This window comes from Hemicordylus capensis, chromosome 1 (genome assembly GCF_027244095.1).
Source record: "Hemicordylus capensis ecotype Gifberg chromosome 1, rHemCap1.1.pri, whole genome shotgun sequence".
In the NCBI taxonomy this organism is placed as follows: Eukaryota; Metazoa; Chordata; class Lepidosauria; order Squamata; family Cordylidae; genus Hemicordylus; species Hemicordylus capensis.
In genome coordinates, this window is record NC_069657.1 from 150,371,583 (window position 1) to 150,397,579 (window position 25,997).

General features: G+C 43.1%; 1 protein-coding gene across 3 annotated transcripts in view; it reads left to right on the forward strand.

The window, feature by feature from the left end:
- LOC128340392 (protein lifeguard 3-like) overlaps positions 1-25,997 on the forward strand; it is a 50,976-nt gene that overhangs the window by 20,081 nt on the left and 4,898 nt on the right. For all 3 annotated transcript variants that reach the window (XM_053285409.1, XM_053285411.1, XM_053285410.1), the window contains exons 2-9: positions 9,870-10,089; positions 13,029-13,123; positions 15,734-15,798; positions 17,328-17,381; positions 18,805-18,855; positions 19,481-19,520; positions 22,110-22,147; positions 23,918-24,005. In XM_053285409.1, the coding sequence (XP_053141384.1) occupies positions 9,894-10,089; positions 13,029-13,123; positions 15,734-15,798; positions 17,328-17,381; positions 18,805-18,855; positions 19,481-19,520; positions 22,110-22,147; positions 23,918-24,005 (627 nt within the window). In that variant the 5' untranslated portion in view covers positions 9,870-9,893. The remainder of the gene's footprint in view (positions 1-9,869; positions 10,090-13,028; positions 13,124-15,733; positions 15,799-17,327; positions 17,382-18,804; positions 18,856-19,480; positions 19,521-22,109; positions 22,148-23,917; positions 24,006-25,997) is intronic.

Sequence of the window (25,997 nt, forward strand, 5' to 3'; positions counted from 1 at the left end):
ACAGATTCATTGGGAATTATGTAGAGGCTTTATTGCTACTGCAGTTTAGCAATAGGTAGTCAATAGGCTTACGCTCTCAAACTGATTACCGTTTGGTTACAGGTGCATCTTACACTTATACAAACAATCTGAATGATGCTGACACCCTAGACATAGTATACGTGACAATAAAATGGTGGTCTAAGTGTCTAGTACACATGCGAATGATTCATTGTTCATCTGGTGATTACTCCTTATTTGGTTAAATCCTGTTTTCTTAACTGTCAGCGAAAAACAGTGAGAACCTTGTGAGAACCAAGTTTCATAGATACAATTTAGTGGAGAGAGATAATGACGTTGATCATGAGAGGCAGTGATGTCCCTGAGCTGGGCTGGGGTTACTTTAAGTTAGAATGAGGTATTCTGGGCAAACATGGAGTTTCCTTGGTTTTCTAAACACATCAACATGACATCACAACACCTCCCCCACCCCAATACAAAATACAATACAAAATTTAATTTTTGTCCGTTGTAAAAATCAACATTTAAAAGGCCGGAGTAATCTAATAATAAACTTTTAAATTTTTATTTAAATAATAGACATCCAGAAGGGAGAGAGAGGTGTGTGTGTGTGTGTGTCTGTGTCTGTGTATGTATATGAAAGAGAGAGACTACTGGGCTTGTGTATGGGTTACTACTACTACTTATATACCACTTTTCAACAAAAGTTTCCAAAGTGGTTTAGACAGAAAGATAAATAAGATGGTTCCCTGTACCCAAAGGGTTCATCCCTGCCCCCCAACACTTTGTATATTTCCAGGATGGCTTAGCCTAGAACTTTGATATCTGGCGTACATTTAAGGCCGGGTGGGAGGGCTCTGCATATTTAATTTGAAATGGATTGGTTAGTTAGTCGATTTTAAATATTTTTTTTAAAGTCTAAAAAGTCCTATAAGTGGCTTGTATCATGGAAGAAAATTGCAAAAACTTCTAGAATTGAAGCTCCCCACCCCCTTGGACCATGATTCTACCCCAGTGTGGCAGAATCTGCCCTTTGCCTTCAGAAAAAAGGTAAAGCACTTTTTGCCCCACCCCTTACATCTTCTGGAATACTACTACTTACTCTTGTACGATCATGTTGAGATGCTATGTGCACTGGGAATAAGGCAAGTATCATCGTGGCGTGATTGTGCAGGAGTATTTATTTATTTATTGTTAAATTTATACCCCGCCTTTCATTAAGAAAATCTCAAGGCGGCTCACAATAAAATTTAAAAACACGGTTATAAATATTGAGCTAAAAAGTATAAAAACAAATCTGATTAAAAATAATAATAATAAATTAAAAACACAAGGATAAAAACAGTACAAAATACAAGAAGCAGCAGTGGAGACAATAATATAAAAGCCTGGGTAAAACGCCATGATTTGACAAGTTTTCTAAAAACTGTGATGGAGACTGAGGAGCGGATACCCACTGGGAGAGCATTCCAGAGTCTGGGGGCAGCAACAGAGAAGGCTCTGTTCCGAGTGCACGACAACCTAGCCTCCCTCATTGTCGGCACCTGGAGCAGCGCCCCCTCAGATGACCTTGTCAAGCAGGCAGCAACCCTTGGGAGCAGGCGGTCCCTCAGATACCCCGGGCCCAAACCATTAAGGGCTTTAAAGGTCAAAACCACCACCTTGAATTGGACCCGGAAATGAACTGGCAGCCAGTGCGACTCTTTCAGAATGGGTGTGATGTGCTTCTACCGGGTAGCTCCAGATAAAACCCTAGCTGTTGCGTTTTGCACTCATTGCAGTTTCCAGACAGAAAGGGCTCTGTCCTCTCTCCTTACCCTCAAATCTACCTCTCCTAGTTTTTTTATTTGCTTTCATATCATGAAACATTTGTGCCATTTCTCTCTCCCAGGAAGAGAAATGTAAGGGAGGGTTTTGAAATGCAAGGGAGGGCAAGAAGGATAGTACATACTCTGGCAGGGCTTCCACTTTTAATTCTATCCCTCCTGGGGCTTTTGTAGGTAGGCCAACATTAGATCAACATTCATAGCTGATCAGCATCAATTAGACCACACAATAGGACTGTGAGGGCAAAGAAGTCTCTGACGAAACTTGCACCCTTTGCATAGATAATCCTGTTCATTTGCTTCAGTGTTATTTGATACAATGCTGTTTGTTATGCAACATTTTATTTTCAACTTTCCCCATCATGGGACTCAAGGTGGTGTACACATCAGGATTCCCAGACAGTAGCCCACCCAAGCACTGACCAGACGTCGATAATCTTGACTTCAGCATGGTGTCTCCATCATGTGACCTCAGACCATGCCATTACCAGTGGGTAACCGGTAAACCCTCCCTTACAGTCAATCTTTTTCTAATCAAACTAGACAGCCTCTGTGTCAGGGCTCTTTTTAATGTGCAGCTTGACACAAAACATAAAGCGTTTTTTTTAAAGCAGTTCTGAAAACATTTGGGCAGTTTAATAACTGATGCAGAAATTGTACTATTCTAGATGATGTGAAAAGTAACTGATACCAATAAGAAAAGTCAATGGTTCAGGTTCCTCTAGAACCTAGACCCTGATTCAGCATGCACATTTCTCCTCTTCTTGTCAAATATGCTTCCTGGAGATTCCACTGCTACTCCCCAAGGTCTTCTCACCAATGAATACTGCACTCTCCTGCAACAGTGCTGTTAAATTCCCAGTTCTGTGGATTTCCTCCCACTTGATTTAGGCTTCTCGTGTTTGACTTTAGGTAACAAAGTATGTGGCTTCTCGGATTTGACTTTAGGTAACAAAGTATGTGTACACAGGTGAGGAAAATGCACAGGTGTGCTGTTGTGACACGTGTTACACACTCAGTTAATGTTCATATACCATTAGGCAGTTCTGAGTTTTTTCTCTCTCTCTCTTTTGAAGCACCCTGCTATTTTTCATAGACTCTCCCATTTGAGGAACAGAAACATCAGATTTCCTAAAGCAGGGCCTCTGAAACTGGGGTGCCCAGATGTTGGGCTACAACTCCCATCACCCCCAGCTGGTGAGATGATGGGAGTTGTAATCCATCAACATCTGGTGACCCAAGTTTGAGAACCCCTGTCCTAAAGAGAATGAGGAGCAATGTTTGTGTACTTTCAAAGAGATGCAGAAGAGAACCCAGGGGTTTGGACCCCCATATATCCCAGTCTTAAGCCCTTTTTGTTTTCCAGTGTTTTATGAATGAGATGCCTTTCAAAAGGAACAATTTCCTGGCTGCAGTGCTCAATCCTTGCAAAGAAATTCACGGAAATTACTGACCCATGTAATCTTTTCGTTTTGTGCTTGTACACACCTATCTATATTTAGTCATGTGTAACTTCTCAGTGACCTGAAAAGGAGGAGAGGGAAACAATATTTTCTTCTGGTTTAGGAAAGCTCCCCACCCCTTGCTGCCTGAGCAAGTCTACCAGCTGAATGCCTATACAAATCTGGAATTGTCCCACCCAGGGGAAAACCAAGATCAAAGCACCTGCTCTTGGCACATGTAAAAGCATGACACATGCAGAACTAGGGCCAGAAAGTAGGCATGCATTTGATCTGAGCTCACCCTGAGGTGAAGTAATATTTGTGGTCAGATATTAGGAATCTCTCTGTTGTAATCAGCATGGTGCACAGTGAATTCTGGGTTTATCTGTGTGCGTTAAGTCAAGGAACCAGATGTCTGTCCACAGATATAGCTATCTCTGATGATCAGAGTCTCCAGAGTGTTCATAGTTATCGTTATTAGTACTTTTGTGCTAGTCTGCAGCCTGAAAGAGAAAAGCTGAGGTCTAAGGTGGAAGTTATTGCAAGAGGCTTCTTGAATGTCAAAAATACGTGTTGGCCTCAGACACAGAGAGACACAGGTGCGCTCTCTCACTCTTGCTCACTCATAACTGCCATATTTTAGCTTCTAACCCACATACTCACAATCATTTATTTGATAGGAGCCGTAATGCTACTGTATAACGAATCATCTTTAAGTCCAGAGTAGACTTCAAATTCTTTTTTGCTTTTCCACTGCACACATTCAAAAGGACCATCCTGGGAGATTATACATATGTGCAATAGGTTAAAAAATAATTCTGAAATAAAGTTCTTCCCAGACTGGTATCTTTGAGGAGCAGTTGGTAAAATCTGAGGCAAGAAGAAAGTGGTTATGTATCTTAAGGAGTTTGCTGCCACTTTAAGAAGCAAGTCCAAAAGTTCTGGATGAGAAGGCCATATGAATGAACTGGAGGACGTGCTTTTAGTTTTGTAAGTGAAGCTCCTGTGACTGGTTGCAACTGTATGATCTCCTGGGGGCAGTGGGGGGTGGCTGAACAGCCTTGGGCCTCGATCCACTAGAGATGGTCTGTAGGTGTTGGGCAACCCTGTAGGCTGTGGGGCAACCCTGACCTTCAATCTGCTGACTGACTCTCTTGTCAGGGAGCCCCTGGTGGCACAGTGGTAAAACTGCCGCCCTGTATCCAGAAGGTTACAAGTTCGATCCTGACCAGGGGCTCAAGGTTGACTCAGCCTTCCATCCTTCCGAGGTCGGTAAAATGAGTACCCAGAATGTTGGGGGCAATATGCTAAATCATTGTAAACCGCTTAGGCTATAGAGCGGTATATAAATGTAAGTGCTATTGTCAGTAGTTGCTGGCCAGAATTGCATCTCACTGGTGTTTGGTTCTCTCCTCTCCCACCAGCAGCTGAACATGTTTTGCTGTGTTAGGCTACAAGTCTGCAGCCAGTAATTTTTTATTTTTTACATTTTATATCCCGCTCTTCCTCCAAGGAGCCCAGAGCGGTATACTACATACTTAAGTTTCTCCTCACAACAACCCTGTGAAGTAGGTTAGGCTGAGAGAGAAGTGACTGGCCCAGAGTCACCAAGCTAGTATCATGGCTGAATGGGGATTTGAACTCGGGTCTCCCTGGTCCTAGTCCAGCATTCTAACCACTACACCACGTGTTCTTCTGCCTAGCCTGCTGCCTTCACTGGTCGCCCCCTGGAAACTGGTATGTCTTCATTTGCCACCTTAAAAGCAAGTTTAATACTGAAAAGAAAAGATTAAATAATGAAAAATATGTCCCCTCTGGGTTATTCTAAGCCCTTCTATATATTTTCATGTGTGTGTGTAACTATAGCCCTTTCATTTTATGGAGATACAGGAAAAACATGCTGGCACAGTACTCTATCCAATTGCTCTTGAAGACGTGAACTTATGCAGCAAACCACCACCCTGCCCTGGTGCCCCACTTCTTTCAGTGTCTTGGCCATCTGCCAACAGCACAGGGATGGGACCTGCATCCCACTCTCAAGGGCTTTCAAGGCAAATTGAATTAAGAACTACAAGCAAATAATGTTTCGATCTGTTATGGATATCAGAAGGGCCCTGCTGGATCAGACCAAAGGTCCATCTGTTCAAGCATTCTGTTTCCCATAGTGCTTAACCAGATGTGCTGCTAGATCAGAGCAGGGCCCAGCATCCATCCTGCTTCCTCCAATAGGAAGCCCACAAGCAGGGTTTAAGGCACCAGCCCCCTGCAACTGATATTCACTGGCATACTTCCTTGGAACTCCAGTACTTGAAACATGCATATAGTATTCTCTCTCATTTTTAGCCTACTTTCCAGTAGGCTTTTGAGATCACCAGGCATTTCGTGTGTCCATGTCCCCCCCGCCCCCATCAACTTGCAACACCTGGACCAGTATGAACCAAATTGTGTACAGTTGTAGGGACACATAGTGACACCTCAACGACATAGATTGTGATGATGGCATCCACCCAAATTCAAGATGGAAGATGCATAAACTTTTGAGGTGCAAGTGGGCTAACTTGTGAACTGCCTAACTGATTTGAACCAAATTTGCTAAAGCTATAGGGACACATAAGGATGCCACAATGGTGTAATTTGTGATGATGTCATCCACCCCAATCCAAGATGGCAGATGTGTGAACTATTTGGGCACAAGTGCACTAACTTGTGGGCTGTCTAACCAATTTGAATCAAATTTGGTACAGTTGTAGTGAGTGACACACAGCAACACCTCAGTGGTGAGGTTTGTAATGATGTCACCCACCCCAATCCAAGATGGTGGACATGGGAATATTTGAGGTGCAAGAGATCTAACTTGTGGATCTCAATTTGAACCAGATTTTGTCCAGTTGTAGGGATAGTGAAAGGAAAGTAGGCAGATTAGTTCTTACTAGAACAACGTTAAAAATGCTTTCAGGTGATAGAGGTGCCACTCATCTGTGTCAAATGCAACCACAGAAAACTAGCCTGAAATGCTTTTTAAGCTTTGCAAATAATTGTGGGAAGCATTACATTTAATCCATCATAAAGAATTATGTATATGTATAACTGAAAGAAAAAGAGAGAGAAAACGATTTTAAAAACCCCTTAAGCATTGACTTTAACATGCAATAAACATAATCTCACCCCCCCCCCGCAAAGCAGTACCTTCTAAGGTAGTGCTTTGGTAATTATATTTCTTCAAAACATGATAAATTCATCACAACCTTTAGTTGGAATAAAAATTCTCAAAAAATAATAATGGGGCTGGGGGAGGCTGTCTGCCCACCTCCTTGATCACCCCCCCCCCATATTCTACTGTTCTCTTCCCTCCCTGCACCTAGAATACAAGATGGGAGCTAGAATGTCTCCCTTCATCTTCTAGAACAGGAGTCCCCAGAGGTTGTTGACTACAAACCCATCATCTCCAGCCACAAAGGCTATTGTGGCTGGGAATGATGAGAGTTCAACAACATCTGGGGACCCAAAGTTTGGGGGCCTCTGTTCTGGAAGACCTAGTCAGGAGGAGGAGTGATGGCTACTCACTTTCTCCTTCCTAATAAATCTAAAGCCTTTAGGCTTGGTTTGAATATGCAGCAGAATGAAGAGGGAGAGTGAACTATCACACTTCCAAATGCAGGTGGTGCATGTCCTTTTAAAGATTGATTTATTTATTTTACAAAAACTCCCTGTGAGTTTAAAAAAACAAAGCAAAAATGAGGGCATTAGGGAAAGGTTTTAGTTCAGTTCACTCCTTAGAATGGAAACTAGCACATCAGAGGTAAAGTTTGTTTTCATAGAAGGGAAATATTGGGGAAATATTTGTCCCCTGCTTGTCATACAGTAAATTCTACCTCCCCTTTCTGCTGCAAGTGCAGGCTAGGACTGAAAAAGCAAAAACGGGACCCCTGGGCAGCTTTCATAGCATCTTTATGGAGACTGAGTGTGGCTTCCCTCTCTCACAGGGAGAAGAAGCAAGAGGAGCGCCTGCCCAGCTGAGCAAACAGTGGCAGAGCTTGCGGTTCTCTGGGCTGTGGTATAGGATTAAAAAAAAAAAAAAGCAAATGCAGCAGAGTTAAGGCCGTAATGGAGCTAGTATATATTTATTGACTACATCTAGATCCTGCCTTACCTCCAACAAGCTCAGAGTGATGTTCCTGGTCTCCCCATCTCATGGTCTCACCACCACACACTTTATCTGCTCAGCACCCTGTGTGGTAGAATAGACGGTGTGACTGGCCCAAGGTCACGCAGTGAGCACATGGCTGAGGGAAGCTGAACCCCGGTCTCCTCTTCAGTCAAACCATCTAACCACTACACCACACTGGCTAGTAGGACTTCTGCTTGGTTTTTCCTCCTGCCTGACCCCCAGCAAGCGGCGGGGGAGGAACAGGAAGAGAAGACAAATCCAGCCAGCTTAAATGCTGCATTTATAATGAGAACCTTGTTTATGATAAGAGTCTGGAGGCAGTATGTGGGACTCCCCACCTCAAGAGAAAGAATACCCAGCATGCAGCCTTCAAAACAAAGGAACTTGATTCAGGATGGGGGTATACCTGGCTGTTGCTCTCATACTTTTAGGGAGGGAGACGAAAACCCACACACGCCTTAGGCTGTCCTTCAGGGAAGGGCGCTTGTGACATAAATATTTGCACCTGGGCACTCTATTGGTTGCTTGGATGAAATTCCTACTCTCCCGAAGTGAATGCTTGTAGGTATCTCTGCTGTATTAATGTTTGTCAAGGCTCATACTTTCAATACTCTAGGAATTGTGTTGTGATGAAACTGGTAATTATGTGCCAATTGTCTGGAGAAAGGCCTAGGTCCCTTTCTCCAGAATTACCCTGTAACAAATATTGAGTTGCAAACATACGGATGTGCCTATAACAAAAGTAAGACTATATCCCAGGCCAAAGGTGTAGGGCTTTTAAATATCTTTGCCTTGTGTTTGCCATATTCAACACAGCATCCTTCTAAGAGGATCAATTGAGTTCCACATGTAAGATGTGAACCAAATTAGCAATTATTTCTCCTTATTATTATTTTTCTTCCATGACTGAGGCTGCAGTCCTGAACTCATTTACTAGGAAGTAAGACTCGTTAAACTCAATGAGACTTACTTCTGAGCAAGCATGCTTAGGATTATACTGTAAGCTACGGATGTGCACGAATCTATTTTTGTAATTCGATTCAAACTTGAATCTGATCAGATTCGAGTTGGATTAGACTAGATTCGGATTTGAATCAATTTTAAAAGTCTAGGGGGCACCAAAGTATGGTAGGTATACCACCTACCACCAAATTTGAAGGCAGTGGGGCAATCAATTGATTTTTAATGGATTTTTTAGATTTTAGTGATTTAATATATTTCTTCCATAGGTGGTAATGGAGATTTAAAGCAGCCCTAGCTATATCGTAAGCTTTCCTTTAAAAAAAGAAAGAAAGAAAGAAAGCAGAAACAAAAAAGCTAAGCTCTAGCACTTGTAGAAGTGGAGTTATGGAACAAAATGTGCAGCTACCATTTTTGAAGTGTTTAGACTCTTTGGTGTGTAATGACTTTTCCTCATAATGAATCCCTATTCATTCATTACACACCAAAGAATAAATTTCAAAAATTCTTTAAAAAATGAATTGAATACCTCACTGCCTTGTGGGTGGGGGAATTAGTGGCACCCCATGTGCCAACTACACCCCTCCCAACCCACAAGCCAGTGAGGCTACAGAGTTTATCCTAGCCAATCCAATCTTTATTACAGTCATTGACCAGAATGCAGAGTTTATATTTTGGGATTTTTCTGAGACTCTTTAATGTGTAATGAATCCTCATAGGGATTGATTATGAGGAAAAGTCATTACACACCAAAAAGTCTAAACACTTCAAAAATAGTGACAGCACATTTTGTTCCATTACTACTTCTACAGGGACTAGAGCTTAGATTTTTTTTTTTTAATGAAAGCTGGTCATTGGGGGAATGAATAAGGGAAACTTGGAACTCTAATCTTGAATTGATTTAACTTGAAACTGGGGAGATTTGATTTGAGCTTGAATTTGGCATGGGGTGACTGGGCAGATTTGTTTTTAGGTCAAATCACTCAACTCAACCAGATTTGCATTGAATCGATTTGACCTCAATAGGATTCGCACATCCTTACGGTGAACCTCTAACATCTCTGTGGGGGTGGGGGTGTAGGATGTGTTGCTTTCCCATGCTAGACTTGCTACAAGTCTGCACATGAGGTCTAAATGCTTCTTAGTCTTTGGACTAAGCTTTGAAGTCCTTCAGCTTTAGAAATTACTCGTGAGCTAAAGCTGAGGCTGCTCTGTTGGCAGCATTAATAAGAGAGTCCTTATCCTCTTCTTCGCTAATAAATGAGCCTGGGGAGCAAAATCGCCCATTCAGTCTGTCCTGTTTTCTTTATAGTTTTCCTTTGGCTCCCCCTGCTGTTTGGTTGTTTTGAAGAAGTGTTTCTGGTCTGATACCACAATGCCCTTGTGTCCTGTTTGTGTAAAAGGTGATGTGGTATCTTTTGGTTAAGAAATGGCCAGAGACAATAACTAGCTTTTACCTCTTTGTTGTTCCAGGTGCTGTGATCCTGCTGAGAGATCATGTCTCATCCCAGTGCTCCCCCAGGCTATGATGACCGGAATCCCCTCTATCCCCCACCATCTTCAGGCTATCCCGTGGGGTATCCTGGGGCCTATCCACAGCCTCCACCATATGGTGGTGGGTACCCACAGCCTGGAGGTTACCCACAACCAGGAGGGTATCCTCCTCCTATGCCTACTGTCCCAATGAACTTTGGTAAGCTGACTTGGTTTCTGGTTGTTGATGGGATACCTTCTGGAATTGGTGGTGGGTGGGAGGACCTAATTTGGTTTAAAACCAAATTAAGGAGCTAGAGAAACCAAACTGGAAAGTTAAGAGTAGGTAAACTTAAAGATTACTCTAAAGAAATGATTGGGGGGTGGGGGGAGCTGGGTAAGTGTGTGTGTGTGTAAATGTTTTCTAGGAGTGCCAAAATTCAGTTTCTGCTCTGCAGAATAGGTAGAGGAATGACTACATGGAGCATAATTTCTGTGATCTGTCTAGACTGTGGTTGGAGCAATGACTAAGCAGAAGATTGGCTGGAGAGTGAATGGGCCCAACAGTGGATCAGTCTCTGGTCCAGTTTAGATGCAGCAACAAACCATAGTTTGTTGAATCAAGATCACTAGAGACACACTATCTTAATGTGAGCGAGTTGACTCTTTACCCTTAAGGAAGATTAAGGAGTGTTGATTTCTTCTATTGTATTGATACATACTTAGGGACAAAGTGTGCATTCTGAACTGCATTGATGAATGTGAGTATGGAGCCATGGTATAGTAAGCAGTTGAATCTAGGTTAGATTAATGTGAAGTTAAAAGGTGTCATCTTGTGTAATGAGAAATTAGGATCAAGAACTGGTATTTATTTTATATCCCTTTAATTTATAAGAGTATACTCAAAGCAGCATGTACTTCAGTTATTTAAAAAAACCAATAATACAAACTCACTGTACAAAAAGCTATCAATAAAACAACCTGAAAACAATAATACGCAGCAACAGGTGAGAGCACAAGATCATGAGAAACAGGAGTAAAATCAAATACCAAATCCATGCCTTGAACACACACATTTTAACTGCTTATCTAAAAATGGAAAGAAAGGAAACATGTTGGATCTCAGTGCCACTACTGAGGGAGGTCCTGTTTCTGGCAGAGCCAGTCCTGAAAGGAGAGGACCTGAAGTGGTTGCCTTAAGTGACGGATTATTGGAGGAGGTGGCGATTGCCGCTGCCCTACCTGCCACCCCCACAGCTGCCTTATTGGCCAGCCTGGTTGTCTTTGCCTCTGCTGTCTGGCTCAACAGCAGCAACACATGCATTAAGCCACTTTATTGTCCTCCCATGCTCACATCATGTGGAGAAGAAGAGAGGGAAAAGGGATAACAGACAATTGGATACTTGGCAGAGCCCAGCATTCGATGGCCCAGAAAAAGTGTGTGCAGGGGGGAGAAAATGAGGATTTCCCCAATGGTAAAATTGTCATTTTTAGTAGGGAGCCATATCTACACAATCCCACTTTATATGCCATGTTTTTAAAAAGGCTTTAAGCTATGATGAGGAATTCTCCTGCCCTTTAATCTGCTGCTGCAACAGGAGTACTGCATGCTAAGAACTAGGGGGGGATGCTCCTCTGAATATTATTCCTCTGCCTCCTGAGACCAAGCTGCTTCTAACCACATAGAGTTGTCCTTGAATAGGTATTTAACACAACATGCTGCATGTGATCAGGAGAATTTCAGAGTTTCAGTGGCTGGCAGCTACTCAACAATACCATGTTGCTGAGCTTTAACTAATGTGAATGATTGGCACAGAGAGAGCATTAGAGATTGGCTTCAGTGAAGACAAGGGGCTGCTTTGGACAATGCTACTAGTGTAAACCAGAATTTGTAGCATGTGTAGAGAAGCAGTTCAGAGACACCCCCCACTCCCTATGATCACCCCCAGACACACACACACACACCCACTCGGAGAGGACTGCTGGTCTTGTGGTAGCAAGCATGACTTGTCCCCATAGCTAAGCAGGGTCTGCCCTGGTTGCATCTTAATGGGAGACTTGATGTGTGAGCACTGCAAGAGATTCCCCTCAGGGGATGGAGCCGCTCTGGGAAGAGCAGAAGGTATCAAGTTCCCTCCCTGGCTTCTCCAAGATAGGGCTGAGAGAGATTCCTGACTGCAACCTTGGAGGAGCCGCTGCCAGTCTGTGAAGACAATACTGAGCTAGATAGGCCAATGGTCTGACTCAGTTTATGGCAGTTTCCTATGTTCCTATGTGATCAGGGAAAAGCATGCTGGAGTGAGCAGGAAGGAAGTTCATGGTATGCACAAACTTTCTTGTGGAGTTGAACTAGTGGGCAAGGTATTGTCTGAACTGGCCCAAACAGTTGCTGGAATCAGTGTAAAGCCAAGTGCTGGTGGGAGACATTTTAGAAAGATGGCTTTATGGTTGTGTGTTCCTTCAACTTTATGTAGTCTGACAGGCTTTCAAGGCATTCTATTCACCCCAGGCCAGGGAGTCTCCTCTGGTTATTGTTCTCCTCATCTAGTGATGGCATAAACATAAAGGTAAAGTTGTGCTGTTGAGTCGGTGTTGATTCCTGGCGCCCAAAGAGCCCCGTGGTTGTCTTTGCTAGACTACAGGAGGAGTTTCCCATTGCCTCCTCCCGTGCAGTATGAGATGATGCCTTTCAGCACCTTCCTATATTGCTGCAGCCCAATATAGGTGTTTCCCATAGTCTGGGAAACATACCAGCGGAGATTCAAACCAGCAGCCTCTTGCTCCCTAAGCAAGTTACTTCCCCACTGTGCCATTAGGGGTTACCAAACCCCTGCTAACTTGTCCAAGAGGCACCTTTTAATGTGGTGATTCTCTTTACTTAGCAGGGGAGAGTAATTGGCCCTATCCACCTGCAGCACAGTACCTCCAGTGACTGTTGCTGGTGTCTGTCTGTCTTACATTTCTGTTTAGATTGTGAGCCCTTTGGGGACAGGGATCCATCTTATTTATTTATTATTTCTCTGTGTAAACTGCCCTGAGCCATTTTTGGAAGGGTGGTATAGAATAAATAATAATTACAATAATAATTAGGTGGCTTGGCATAAACATACTGTGGCATAAATACAATAGGAGCCACACCATCTTGTCTTCTCTTGACAGGAGACAGCTACATCAGTGATGGTACGGGAACCGATGGGAATTTCAATGAAGCAAGCTGGGATGATAAGAAAGTTCGACATGCTTTTATCCGCAAGGTAACTTTATAGGATGGACATCGCATAGTTCCCTTTGTGATCTGTGGATGATCTTCTTGGAGGAAACCAGACACATGAACACTTGGGTTAAAGGAAGAGAGTCTGCAGTGAGCAGTTGTTGGTACTCTGCAAGGGAGTTTCGGCTTGTACTTCTATAAGAGGAGTGCTATCCATGTTCTATGAAAAGAACTGGAACTGAACTTCAGTTACAGGGAGACATCTGGAACTGATGAGCCCAGGATTCTCATCGTGGAGAGAAAAATGGGGTAACAATATAGCTATTGGCCAGTGGCATAGCGACATTGGCAGTGGCCTGTGTCTAAATCTTTTCCTGTCAGCCTCAGCAGCCCCCACTGACTACCTTAGCAGCCCTCTCCACTGCTGCTGCTGGACTTAACTGGCTCCCACTCACCACCATGGCTGCCTTGCTTCCCTTTGCTGGCTGCGACTTTTTATTTTTATTTTATTTTTATTTTTTAATTTCCTGCCTGATTCCAAAGGCTCTAGCCAGTTTACAAAAATAAACACAATTAAAACTATTAAACAACAATTAAAATTTAAAATATTCAAAGATTACAGCAATTTAAAAAATTTAAACAGCAATTAAAAATGTAAAACATTTAGAGATCACTAAAACATTCAGAGATTACTAAAAGCCTGGCTTTAAAAAGTGTCTTCTAAGGTGTCTGTATAATGACATCTTAAGTGGTGCAGAGGGGAAATGCTTGACTAACAAGCAGGAGGTTGCCGGTTCAAATCCCCGCTGGTACTATATCAGGCAGCAGCGATATAGGAAGATGCTGAAAGGCATCATCTCATACTGCATGGGAGGAGGCAATGGTCAATCCCTCCTGTATTCTACAAAAGAACACCACAGGGCTCTGTGGGTGCCAGGAGTTGAAATCAACTTGACAGCACACTTTACCTTTACCTTTTATAATGACATCACTGCCCTGGCTTTAGGACAGTGACACATTATACCTCATCATGACCAGCAAAAGTAAGCAAGTTGGCCATGGTGGTGAACAGAGGCCAGCAGTGGGTGAGGAGGCTGCTAAGACCATCAGCAGGGGGTCTGCTGGCAGTGAGGGCATGTGTGGCGAGCCCCACCTCTCAGTGACCCATGTGCAGAGCGCACACTCGCTCAGTTGTAAATCCACCCTGTAATTATCATTTTGTAAAAGCACTTCACATGTATTATCTTTATATATTCTTTAATTAAAACAATCCTGTTAAGTCAGTGTTGTCCCCATATTGAACACTGGGAGAGCTGAGTCTGAGAGAGTAGCTTGCTTAAGACCACCTAGCAAGTTCATGGCAGAGGCAGAATTCCACTTTGGGCAGGGGCATAACTATAATGGGGCAAGGGGAGACAGTTGCTTGGGGGGGCCCCAGAAGCAAGGCACCTGTCCGGGCTTCCCTGGCCGTATTCATCCTCAGAAATTGATGTGAGTGTTAAGACCTGGAGCTACCAGAACAGCATGTCTTTCTCTAGTACCATTAAATGACTTGCATCGTCCACAATTTACAAAACCTTTAAAAAAATAATTTAGGTTAATGTTCTATTGTGGCACATAGGTGTTATATAAATGTTACTTCAGTGACTGGGGGGCCATTTTAAAATCTTGTCTCTGGGCTCACTCCAACCTTGCTACGCCCCTGACTTTGGGACTTCCCAACTGTAGCCACTATGCTATGCAGCCTATGGATAGGGAACATATTAAACTGCTTTCTACTATCTAGCTAACCATAGGCCATGCTTACTGGCAGCATCTCTTCAGAATTTGATAGGGTCTTTTCCAGCCCTAACTGAAGATGCTGGTGGTGGTGGTGATAATTATTACAAATATTTATGTACTGCTTTTCAGCAAAAATTCTCAAAGTGGTTTACATAGAAAAAGAAATGATTGTTCCCTGTCCCCAAAGTCTTACGACCTGCATGCAAAGCAGCTACCTTTTCCATTGAACAAATAATGCTATTTGTTCCTGTTTGTTTGAAGCTCCCCTTGTCTATGCCTTGGTGTCTTTCAGTTATACAGAACTGAAGGAAGGGCAATTAATTAAAGGAATTAATTAATTAAAGGAAGGGCAATTAAGCACCATAAATCGATTTCCAGATGCAAAGTGAAAAGCAGTTCTGTGGAAATGCATCCCTCACTCTCCCAAATGGATAGCTTGGGGTGCTCATTGCATCTCTTTGGGAGGAGAATTGGGAACAGACTCCTGTGTGCTGCTAAACAAGCTCTGGGCCTCAACAGAATAGGGGGCTTCTGCTGTGGTGGAATTCTGTCTGAATGTTTAAGAGTTGAACGTGCCTGTCCATTCTCCTCCTCTGTGACACCAGGGTCCTTTAAAAATGTCCTGGGTTTCAGAACACAGACTGCTTCCTCTTAGCAAGAAAGGGAAGTGTTGCCATGCTCAGTAGCTAGGGAATGTGCATGTGTGTGAGCAACTGTGCTCTAAATCTTGGCAGGGCCTTGATGGAACCCAAGGATATGGCTCAGAAGGATACAGCCCCCATGAGTTTGAATTCGGCTGTAATACATGGGTGAACATTTCTCGGTGTGCATTTGCATAAACTCACATATGCATAATTATCTTCATTTTCAGGTTTACAGTATTATCTCCTTGCAGCTGCTGGTGACTGTGGCCATCATTGCAGTCTTCACCTTTGTGTAAGTACTTCCCTTTGCGCTTGGAAACCGGTCTTGTTTTTCCTATAGAGATATGTCCATTAAATAATGATGTATTTCCCTTTATTCTTGGAGATGCTCAGAATAGTCATTTTGAGCTTTTGCTAGTGGCCATAACTATTCTGGAGGTAGTATGGCTATTACTGCTGTTGGAATATTATTAGTGGCCACTTAAGAGAGCTAAATGTTAATGCAGTCACTGGTGGTGAGGAAATGGAACTGAGAGTGTCTTTGATAAGCTCTCTTTGTTCTCCCCTCCAACAATGCTAGTGTTAATAAAAGCTATAGTTTTTCATCATGGAAATACTTTTAACTGGAATTGGTTTATCCAGGGAATAGAAATAAGGGTTCTACATGCAACCTTACAACTGTGTGCATTTGAAATTGGGATGTACAACTAAACTATGCACAGCAACTGAAACATGTCCTTCAATTGTACTTTAACTGACCATTGTCCATCTTCTGCTCTGGTTCTAATTCATTTTGATGGTACATGGTAAAAGTTAAGTTTTTTTGAAGTGAGGAAAGGATAAAATTTGAAGAAACCATGACTTAATCTGGCCTGCTCCATGGCAACACATTTCAGGCAAAGGGAATGCTTCTTTCTAATCCGTAGAAGATGAAACTTTGAAACTAATTGGCAACTGAATCGCTACAGGTGGTAGCTCTCAGCACTGATGTTTTGGTCAGGTCTATGCATTAGGCCTGTGCACAGTGGAAAATATCTGATATGATAAGAATCGGAATCAGATTCTGAAACCTTTGTAAATATAAGATATACGGTTATAGATTTCCAATCAGAAATCTGATTTAAAAAATGAAGAAGCAAAAATCCCCATAGAAATCTCTGAGAAAAGAGAGAGAGAAAATCAGAAATTGGGAATGTGTGGATGCTATGTGTGTGCTGGCGTTGCATGGAGCTTTGGGGGCCGAGCGCTGCCCCAGCAGGGAGCTGCATGGAATGGCGGAGAGCAGGTAAGAACCTGCTCTCCTCTTTCTTAAAGCTCCCAAACGACAATTCCAAACTGTGCTCGAACCATGCGTCAAACCTTTGTGCACATCCCTACTCCACAAACTGCTTCAGAGGGAGTATAGTGAGTATCTTTCCTGATTTCAAAAGTGGGTGAGATTTGGGAAGGTGAAGATTTCCACATTCATCTCTTTTCTGCAGTGGGCATTTCCCCTTGACCACTGGATTGCTTTAAATGGCGGTGAGAGTGGCGCACTTAAAGCCCTTCCCTCAGTGGTGGCTGTGGGAGAGGTAATGATTCTCTTGAATACCCTCTTTCTAGTGCAGCTGTGTCCATGAAGATGCACCAACAGTGCAGTATTTTGTACAGGGGGTGTTTCAGTGTTTGTAATAACTGCTCAGGGTTAAATAAAATGGGATTACAAGCCTGTAGTAGCTTCTGCTTACTAAATGAGATTGGAAAGTGGATCTGCATTGTTTCATGTTGGGTATTGTGCAGTAAGTATCTTGCATAACCTCTCTCTTTCCCCCTCCACCACAGTGTACCTGTGAGGAGCTTTGTACAGCGTAATGCTGGTGTGTACTATGCATCTTAGTAAGTATTGCCTTATCTTGTCTCTGTGCTTGCAGGACAACACTGTTAAATATGGATCTGGACTTGGTTCTGAGTTGATGATGTGACATGAAAACACTACCTCTAGATACCTGTTTGTGCTACAATTTGGGCTGCATGTGCATCCTTTGCTGCTGTAGGTGACTATGGATGTCTGATTAGCCCTAGCCCTATTAACACATTGGCCAACATCCTAATTTTGTTGCGCTTGTGCAGCAAAAATAGTTTCAAAAAATCATGGGGATGCTCAAAATTGTGTTGCTGCACAAAGATTCACTGCAGAACATATGAGGTGCATCACAAGTTGCACACCTTATGCTAGTGCTGCAACATTACTCTGAAATGCAGGCTCCAGATGTAGTACAACTAGGTAGTATAACAGCCTAATGCGACCACAATGTTTGCAGCTGTGTTCAATGCACATATAATCTATTTGCATTTACAGGTATTGACACATTATGTTCAACACACACACACACGCACGTACATTTCCTGTCTGTCCCTTGCATTTGAGGGGGCCTGTATTGGGTTTACTTTTAAAATGGTTATTACCTTTAAAGCCCTAAACAGAATGGGCCCCCAGTACCTTAGGGCCTGCCTGCTCCCAGATGAATCTGCTCACCTGACCAGATCAGCTGGGAGGGCTCTGCTTCCATCCTGACACCTGCTGAGGCTAGTTTGGCAAGCAGGTACGACAGGGCCTTCTCAGTGATTGCCCCCAGGCTGTGGAACATGCTCATGGTTGAGATCCACATGACTCCCTCTCTCCCAGCCTTCTGGAGGAAATTGAAGACTCACCTTCTTATAAAGGCTTTTGGACAATGAGTGGCCCTCGTCTTTCTCTTTAATGTAGCTGTGTTCTTGTCTTATTGGGTTTTTTTAAATTGAGAAATTTTTTTTTAACCTTAGTTGCCCTGGAATAATGGGATGAAGGGTGGCATTAAAATATTTTTAAAAATAAAATGAATGCACATATAGGCATTCACATGAAAATTTGTACATGTATACAGGTGTGTGTGTGTGTGTATTCACTCACTCAGTATCAAAGGAAGGTGACTTTCTTGTGATTTCCACTTGTAAGCACAGCAGAAGCTGGTCACCCTAGAGTAACAGTCCACTCCAGCTCCTGGCTAGTCCAGAGTAACAGAGGCTAAAGCTCTCCCTGTGGTGTAAGGAACAGTACTGGGGCCTGGTGTGTCAAGATGCCTTGAGGCTGGCTGAAAAGGGGCAAATGTCTCTGTATAAAGGCCCCACACTTCCATGACAGCCAATTTAGCCATTTTTCAGTTTGCCATATCCTAGCTCTTGTGCATTCTAGCTTTTGTCTTTGGGGCAGGGTGATAGGATCTCATACCCACCAAGAACTTACTACAATGTAAACATCTCACTCATTTCCTTCCTCCAGTGCTGTATTCCTGGTCACTTACCTGGTGCTGGTCTGTTGTGAGGGTCCACGGTGAGTATATCTTAGGTGAACTTCTGACCGTGGGAGTAATTGGTGGGTGAGTGGATTTGTTGGCTATGAGATGAGGACTTTGATAAAGTTGATGGTAGCCAGGCAATATGAAATACGGATTATTCCGTACAACAGTTCTCAGAATCTTTCATTTTCTGAAATTGGCTTGGAGCCAGGGGCATAATGTCAGTGGTCAAGATATTTGTTGCCTGGAACACTAGACTTTTTTTCTTGCTGTTTAAAAGGCAGTTGTAGAGCGAAAAAGATCCGAAACTGGACAGGTGCATGTGCCTGGAGGAAGTTTGTGATAACAAGCTCCCTCCCTTCATTTTTAGTCATAAAATTATTGTATGACTAAAATTGATGGCAAAAGGCTGAAACTATATGGGGGTGAAATGGAAGGCAATTGAGAAGGAGGCCTCTCAATTTTCCTGCCTCAAATCTCAACATTTGGCACTTGTAAAAAGCTCCATTCTGGGGTGGGGTTGAGGAGCATCTGACTTCTTGGTTCAGACTGAAAATGTCTAAGACTGGCACTAGGATGATTTGCTGTAACACTGGGTCAAAATGGCATCCCTTCTTGAAGTGACACTGCTTACCTGTATACTACCTTAATCTCTTCCAGGAGACGTTTTCCATGGAACATCATCCTTCTGTCTGTCTTCGTAAGTAAACACTTCATTATGGGGCTTGGGCTGAGAGTAAGGGAATTGCATGAATTCCTCAATAGTGAAAGAACAAATGATTGGGATTGACACTAGGCAGCATGGGGGCTGTGTCTTGAATGGGGGAAGGTCTTTAAAAAACCGAACCAAAATCTCACCACTCCAAAAAAACTGTGAAGTCATTTACTATATCTAGAATCTTGCAATTGCTCTTTCCACTGCTACCTGAAGTTATTTGTATGTCAAATCCTTCTGCTTAAATTGAATAAATAATCACTTACTTTTGATGTGTGTCCAGTCTAGATCTGGAAGTTATACGTGATTATGGAGAAACCAGCCTTTCCCAGTGATTAATGTCACACAAGCTTTCATTTTGGTGACTTTTTATCAGTGTGACCCAGCAACTCTGGGCAACTTAGTCAAACTTTATTGCTCCAAGTCTGGTTATTCTCAGATGGATGGTGTTGTCCATGGGAGCTTCCACGGGTTTGTGCAACTATCTGCACATAGAGTTATTGCTCGGCATTCACAGCTAGCAGTTCTTGAGCTAGCTCATCCCACTATTCTCTGTCTGCATCAATGGCAGAGTGTTTGGGAACATTATGAGTTTGAGTGTCTCTCCTCCCCTTCCCACAGAAATTTTATTGAATTGTGTTGTGCTGTTTCACATGTCTGGTTAGGGCATTTCTGGTTTACTGACTTTCTGCTGCATTTTGTACACACACACACACACACACACACACACACACACACACTTCTGCCAAGACTCACATGGAGCTTGAAATGGAACAAACATTCTTGGATATGGCTTTCAGTGTCTTATGGTTCTGCAGACATCTTTGCTGATCACTTAATAAATCACTTTCTGAATATCCCAAATTGCTTCCTAAATTCCTGCTGAATTTTTTCCCCACGTGCCTGATAATCCAAAATGGCCTGGCTGCAATCCTATGCACATGTTCCTGGGAGTAAGTCCCCAGAGAACTTAGTGGGACTTACTTCTAAATAAGCATGCATATATTGTGCTGTAAAACCACAATTTCCTCCTTTATATTTCTTAGTGTTAAATTGCTGCTCTTTCAATTACTGAGAAGAATAAGGAATATAGTGCAGATACTCTGTGTGTGTGTGTGTGTGTGTGTGTGTGTGTGTGTCCGTGTCCTGGGGGTGGGGGAGATGACAGTGGATCAATTAGGTGTTGCCGCCTGAGGAGGGGAGCACATTTAATGTGTTGAGGCTTGACTCCTTGTCATTAAGGTCCTGGTTTTGACCTTCAAAGCCTTGTGGGGTTTGGCACCTGTTTACCTACAGACCCGCCTCTCCCATCCAGTTACATCCCATCTGGTCAGATCTGCTCAGATGGCCCTTTTGTTGGTCCCCAATTTCCGAGAGGTTCGGGGTGCTAGGACCCGTGAAAGGGCCTTCTCGGTTGCCGCCCCACTTCTCTGGAATTCCCTTCCCCTGCAGATTCGTTTAGCTCCTTCCTTGTCAATTTTTAAATCTTTATTGAAGACTTTTCTTTTTCGCCAGGCTTTTACCCTGTAGTTTACCTATTTCCCCCCCTCTGTTAGTTACTTTAGTTTTATTTAGAATGTAATTTTAATGCTGTCTTGTTTTGCATGTTTTTGTACACAGCCCAGAGTCTTCGGAGTGGGGTATATCAAATGTTTCAAATAGATAAATAAATTTTTATCTCAGAGCAGTCAGACAAGAGCAATGTTTCTCATGCCACTTTGATATAGAGTTGTTTCTGTTCTGCAACATTGAATAAAGCGAACCAACAATCATTTGGGGAGAGTAGGGGAGGCTAAGCAGGGGGAGAAGGCTTATATCCCTAAAGGTTGCATAATAAGAGCAAAATTACAGAAACATTAAAAAGGAGACCTCCGTTTAAAAAAGATCTGCATGAGGCAAGAATAAGAACAAAAGTACACTTTGATCCAGAAGTGAGGCTGTATGTGTGGGGCGTAGCCTTGGGAGCCAACCCTCAGATGTGACCACCTACACAAGATAACCTCTGCACACTGTGCTGTAGTCTGTCTACATCTTTTCCTCCTCATGCAAGTTTTCCACCTACCATGATCAAGTTAGAATAAATGTAGTATGAAAAGATGCTGATGGCCCACAAATTGTCAATCAGTTTTTACAAGGAGATTATGCAATATGAAGCATATCATCTAAACTCCCCACAAAATCAATTGTAAGAATCTGTGTTCATCTTAGAACAAAGCACCATCTGGCAAATACCCCATGCTTTCTGGATTTAGAGAACTTCTCCCTTTGTACATTGTGTTGTTTGGGATTGGTAAAGTATATTGCTTATGAGAGTCCCACCTCCTCTTACCTTTGTTACATTAGTCCTTGGGGCTATACTTATTTTATAAGTGCAGCTGCAAGAAGGAGGCGTGAGAAACAAATTATTCACTAGGTTTGCTGATCTGATTAGTCTTAACTTGAAGGTAGTGTAGAGTTGAAGCTGCTTGGCTAAATGGACATATACAAGATATCAAAGACCATAGAAGGTTGATGGCTATGGGGCAGTGGGGGGCATGCTTTATTGGTAATTGTTCTTTTCAATTTTTCCTGTAGACATTGGCCATGGGATTCATGACTGGTGCCATTGCTAGGTAATATACAATAATACAATCTACCTATCTTCTATCTATATATTTAATTCTCTAAGGCATACCCATGGCTAATCCCGTGTGTGGCAGCTCTCGCGAGAGTTCATGAGCAAAAGCACCCAATTGGGCAGTGGGAATTCCATATGCAGATAGGGAGGAGGAGCCTGTGTGTGTGAGAGAGAAAAGGATAGTGTGCAGGGGTTTGCAAAGAGAGGGGTCGTGAGGGAGAAAAGAGCCCCTTCAGGAGAGGGAAGCTGCCGTTGTGTGAATTAGATGAGGGAACAAGATCTGTTAACTCAGGAGGGGGAGAGAGAGAGAGAAAAGAAGGGAGGGCAAGACAGACAGAGAGGAAGAGCAAGTGGAGGAGAGATAAAGGGAGAGGAAGGGAAGGGAATAGAGAAAGAAGGAAGGGCGAGGGATGGGCCCGAGCCTGTCAGGGGCCTAATGGGAATGAGTGGCCATGGTGGCAGTGAGGAAGGGCCCAGTCAACTGCTGCTGCTCCTGTCAGGAGGAGCAGGAGTTGGGCTCGGGTGAGAGTGGGGAGGTCTCTGGGGCTAGCAGGCTGCAGCTTGGCCAAGAAGTGTCAGCAACGCTGCAGCCGTGACCAAGAGGGGTGAGGGGGATGGAGTAAAAGGATGGAGGAGTGAACAAGAGGGGTGAGGGGGATGGAGTAAAGGGATGGAGGAGTGACCAAAAGGGGTGAGAGGGATGGAAGCAACCGGATGAAGGAGGAACAGGAGTGCGGCTCAGGTGAGGGTAGAGAGATCTCCGAAGTGAGGGGGCTGTGGCAGGGGGTGAGGGGAGCAATCAAGTACTAGTGCACACATGCCCTGCGTGGGTTAAGCTAGTAGTTATAATTATACAATAGTAACTCCCCCTTCCAAAAATTTGTTGCCTGCTAGCAATGAACCTTGAGCTTTTTTGTTAGAGGGGATATTCTGAATGTCTGCTCATTTTAAAGGCTTTGCTGGAGCTATATGGAGTATCTTTTTTAAAAGGGTAGAGACTCTTAATGTCCAACAATTACTGACTACTGCTGACCTGGAAAAAAATTAAAATATATAATTCTTGTTTGCCAAAACAATCCATTTTCATTCAGCATCCAACAAACCTCTTTAAACCATATTTCCTGAACACCTGCTACCAGTGTTCCCTCTAACAGAGGTTCCCATATGTTGTTGACTACAACTCCCATAATCTCCAGCCAAAGGCCATTGCAGCTGGGAATGCTCAGAGTTATAGTGAACAACATCTGGGAATCCCTGTTAGAGGGAACAGGCAGTTTAATATGTTGCTAAATACCTATTGGATAGCTAAGTGCTGCATAATCTTCTACAGCATTTTATATTTTATACAGCTGAAGACTCTCCCAGTAGGGCTACTGTGGCACATGTACTCAGCCACCATTCTTGGTGCTTCCACGAGTATCTATTTCAAAATCTTGGAGAAAACCCAATGACAAACTTCTGTTAAGTGTACAGCTAAGTCATAAAGTTGGGACAACTTAGGCTGCAATCATAAGCATGGGAAAATTTTCAGCTGAAATCAGTGGGACTTAAATTGAATGAAGGATTGAGGTATTAAATGGGGGAGGGAAGTTCCTTGTCTTAATGATTGCTGCTCTTCTTTTTTGTGACATTCTTGCGTTTGTATTTCCTTGCTATTTGGTGTATAATTTGTCTTAACTTTTGGCACATGACGGTCTTTTGTCACTGGGTCAATCATAATACTAAAGATTTGGATTACAATAAATGTTTGTTTGTTTGTTTGCAGCACATACAACACAAAGGCTGTTTTACTTGCCATGATAATCACAGCTATTGTGGCCATAATAGTCACCATCTTCTGCTTCCAGACAAAGGTGAAGTGTGCTCTGCCCTTAAGGCAGCATCATTGTTTCTCCTCTTTACAAGTTTCTAGCCTTTATGGCTGTGAAGACAACAAGCTTGCTGATTAAATTGTTTATAATTTACAATTTTAAACCTAAAAGGGGAGATGGGGGAGCAGCTGCTGGGGAAGGGCGGACATCTGTAAGCTGCCCTTAAGTGTATGGAATGGGAAGATCCTGGATGTGGTCAGTGTTCACATAAGCTGTCGAAATGTGGGTTTACAAAGAATGAGAAGACAGGTCCTTGCTCTGAGGTGCTTACAATCGGGTTATTGGCACAAGTGAGAGGAGCGGGAGAGAAATGAGGATGGAGTAAATGGGGCGGGGGGGGGGTCTGTGTGATTTTTTTTCAGTAGTTGGGGACTGTTGCTTTTGATGTGTATAAAATTCATACACTGAGCAAGAAGTTAGATCTTCTCTCCATTGAGGAACTGAACGTGGCTATGAAGATACGCTTTAAAATGTGTGGATTGTATCCGGCAAAATCTCAGAAGCCATGTATGTGCTGGAGAAATCAGTGGTTGAGGGGAGATCTGTCCTGCATGAATCGCTCTTTGCTTTTCCCCAGGATTGGTAAAACTAGACTGAATCTGCATAATGTACAGAAGTTGCAGAATCTGAGTACGGTATATACACAGGTCCGGCTCTCTGTTCCCAGCATCAAATTAAGGATTTCCACAAGCTCTCAAGGACCAATTCCTTGTTATAGTGGTGGGATTTACGTAAAGCAGATCTGTATTTTAAGGGGCTCTGTGCTCTCCAGTGCCTAGTGGAGGAGTGGCTTCAAGCAGTGGGGTCTCGCGTACCTGAGCAGTGGAGGCTTGGTGCTGCTGGGGAAAGAATGAATTTGCTTTTCAAACTACCAAGCAGATTGGCAGTGGGGCTCTTGCCTCTCCACAGTTCACATTAGTTGACAGTACAAAGTATAAAATTAGGAAGGATTTTAATTGCTTCTCCAGATAGTTGTTGGTTGGGGCATTGTGTATTGAGGGCAAAAAATGGCTTTTAATTAAGCTTTTAAAAAGGCTTTTAATTGGATTTATAGTTTTAAATTTTAATACTGGGCTTTAAATGTTTTTAATCTTTTAAATGATTTTAATTGTTAATTGATTTAATGTTTTAAATGATTGTAATTGTAAACCACCCAGAGACGCAAGTTTTGGGCAGTATAGAAATATTTTAAATAAAATAAATAAAAAGATGGGAAACGAAGGTGTGGGACTTTTTTCCTTTTTCTTTAACAAATTTTTGGTGGCCTCTCAGCTCCAGGCGGTCTTGGAGGAAACTGATTATCTGGACCCATTTCAAACTGGCTTTCAAGCAGGCCATGGGGTTGAGACAGCCTTGGTCGGCCTGATGGATGACCTTTACCAGGGAATCGACAGAGGGAGTGTGACTCTGTTGGTCCTTTTGGATCTCTCGGCGACTTTCGATACTATCAACCATAGTATCCTTCTGGAACGTCTGAGGGGGTTGGGGGTGGGAGGCACTGTTTTACAGTGGTTCCGCTCCTACCTCTCAGACAGATTCCAGATGGTGTCGATTGGAGATTGTTGCTCTTCAAAATCTGAGCTTAAGTATGGTGTCCCTCAAGGCTCCATACTTTTTCCAATGCTTTTTAACATCTACATGAAACCGCTGGGAGAGATCATCAGGGGATTTGGAGCTGGGTGTTACCAGTATGCTGATGACACCCAGATCTACTTCTCCATGTCAACTTCTTCAGGAGCTGACATATCCTCCCTAAATGCCTGCCTGGAAGCAGTAATGGGCTGGATGAGGGAGAATAAACTGAAGCTGAATCCAGATAAGGTGGAGGTACTTATTGTGCGTGGTCAGAACTCTAGAGATGATTTTGATCTGGCTGTTCTCGACGGGGTCGCACTTCCCCAAAAGAAACAGGTTCGCAGTCTGGGAGTACTTCTGGATCAACATCTCTCCTTGGTTTCTCAGGTTGAGGCGGTG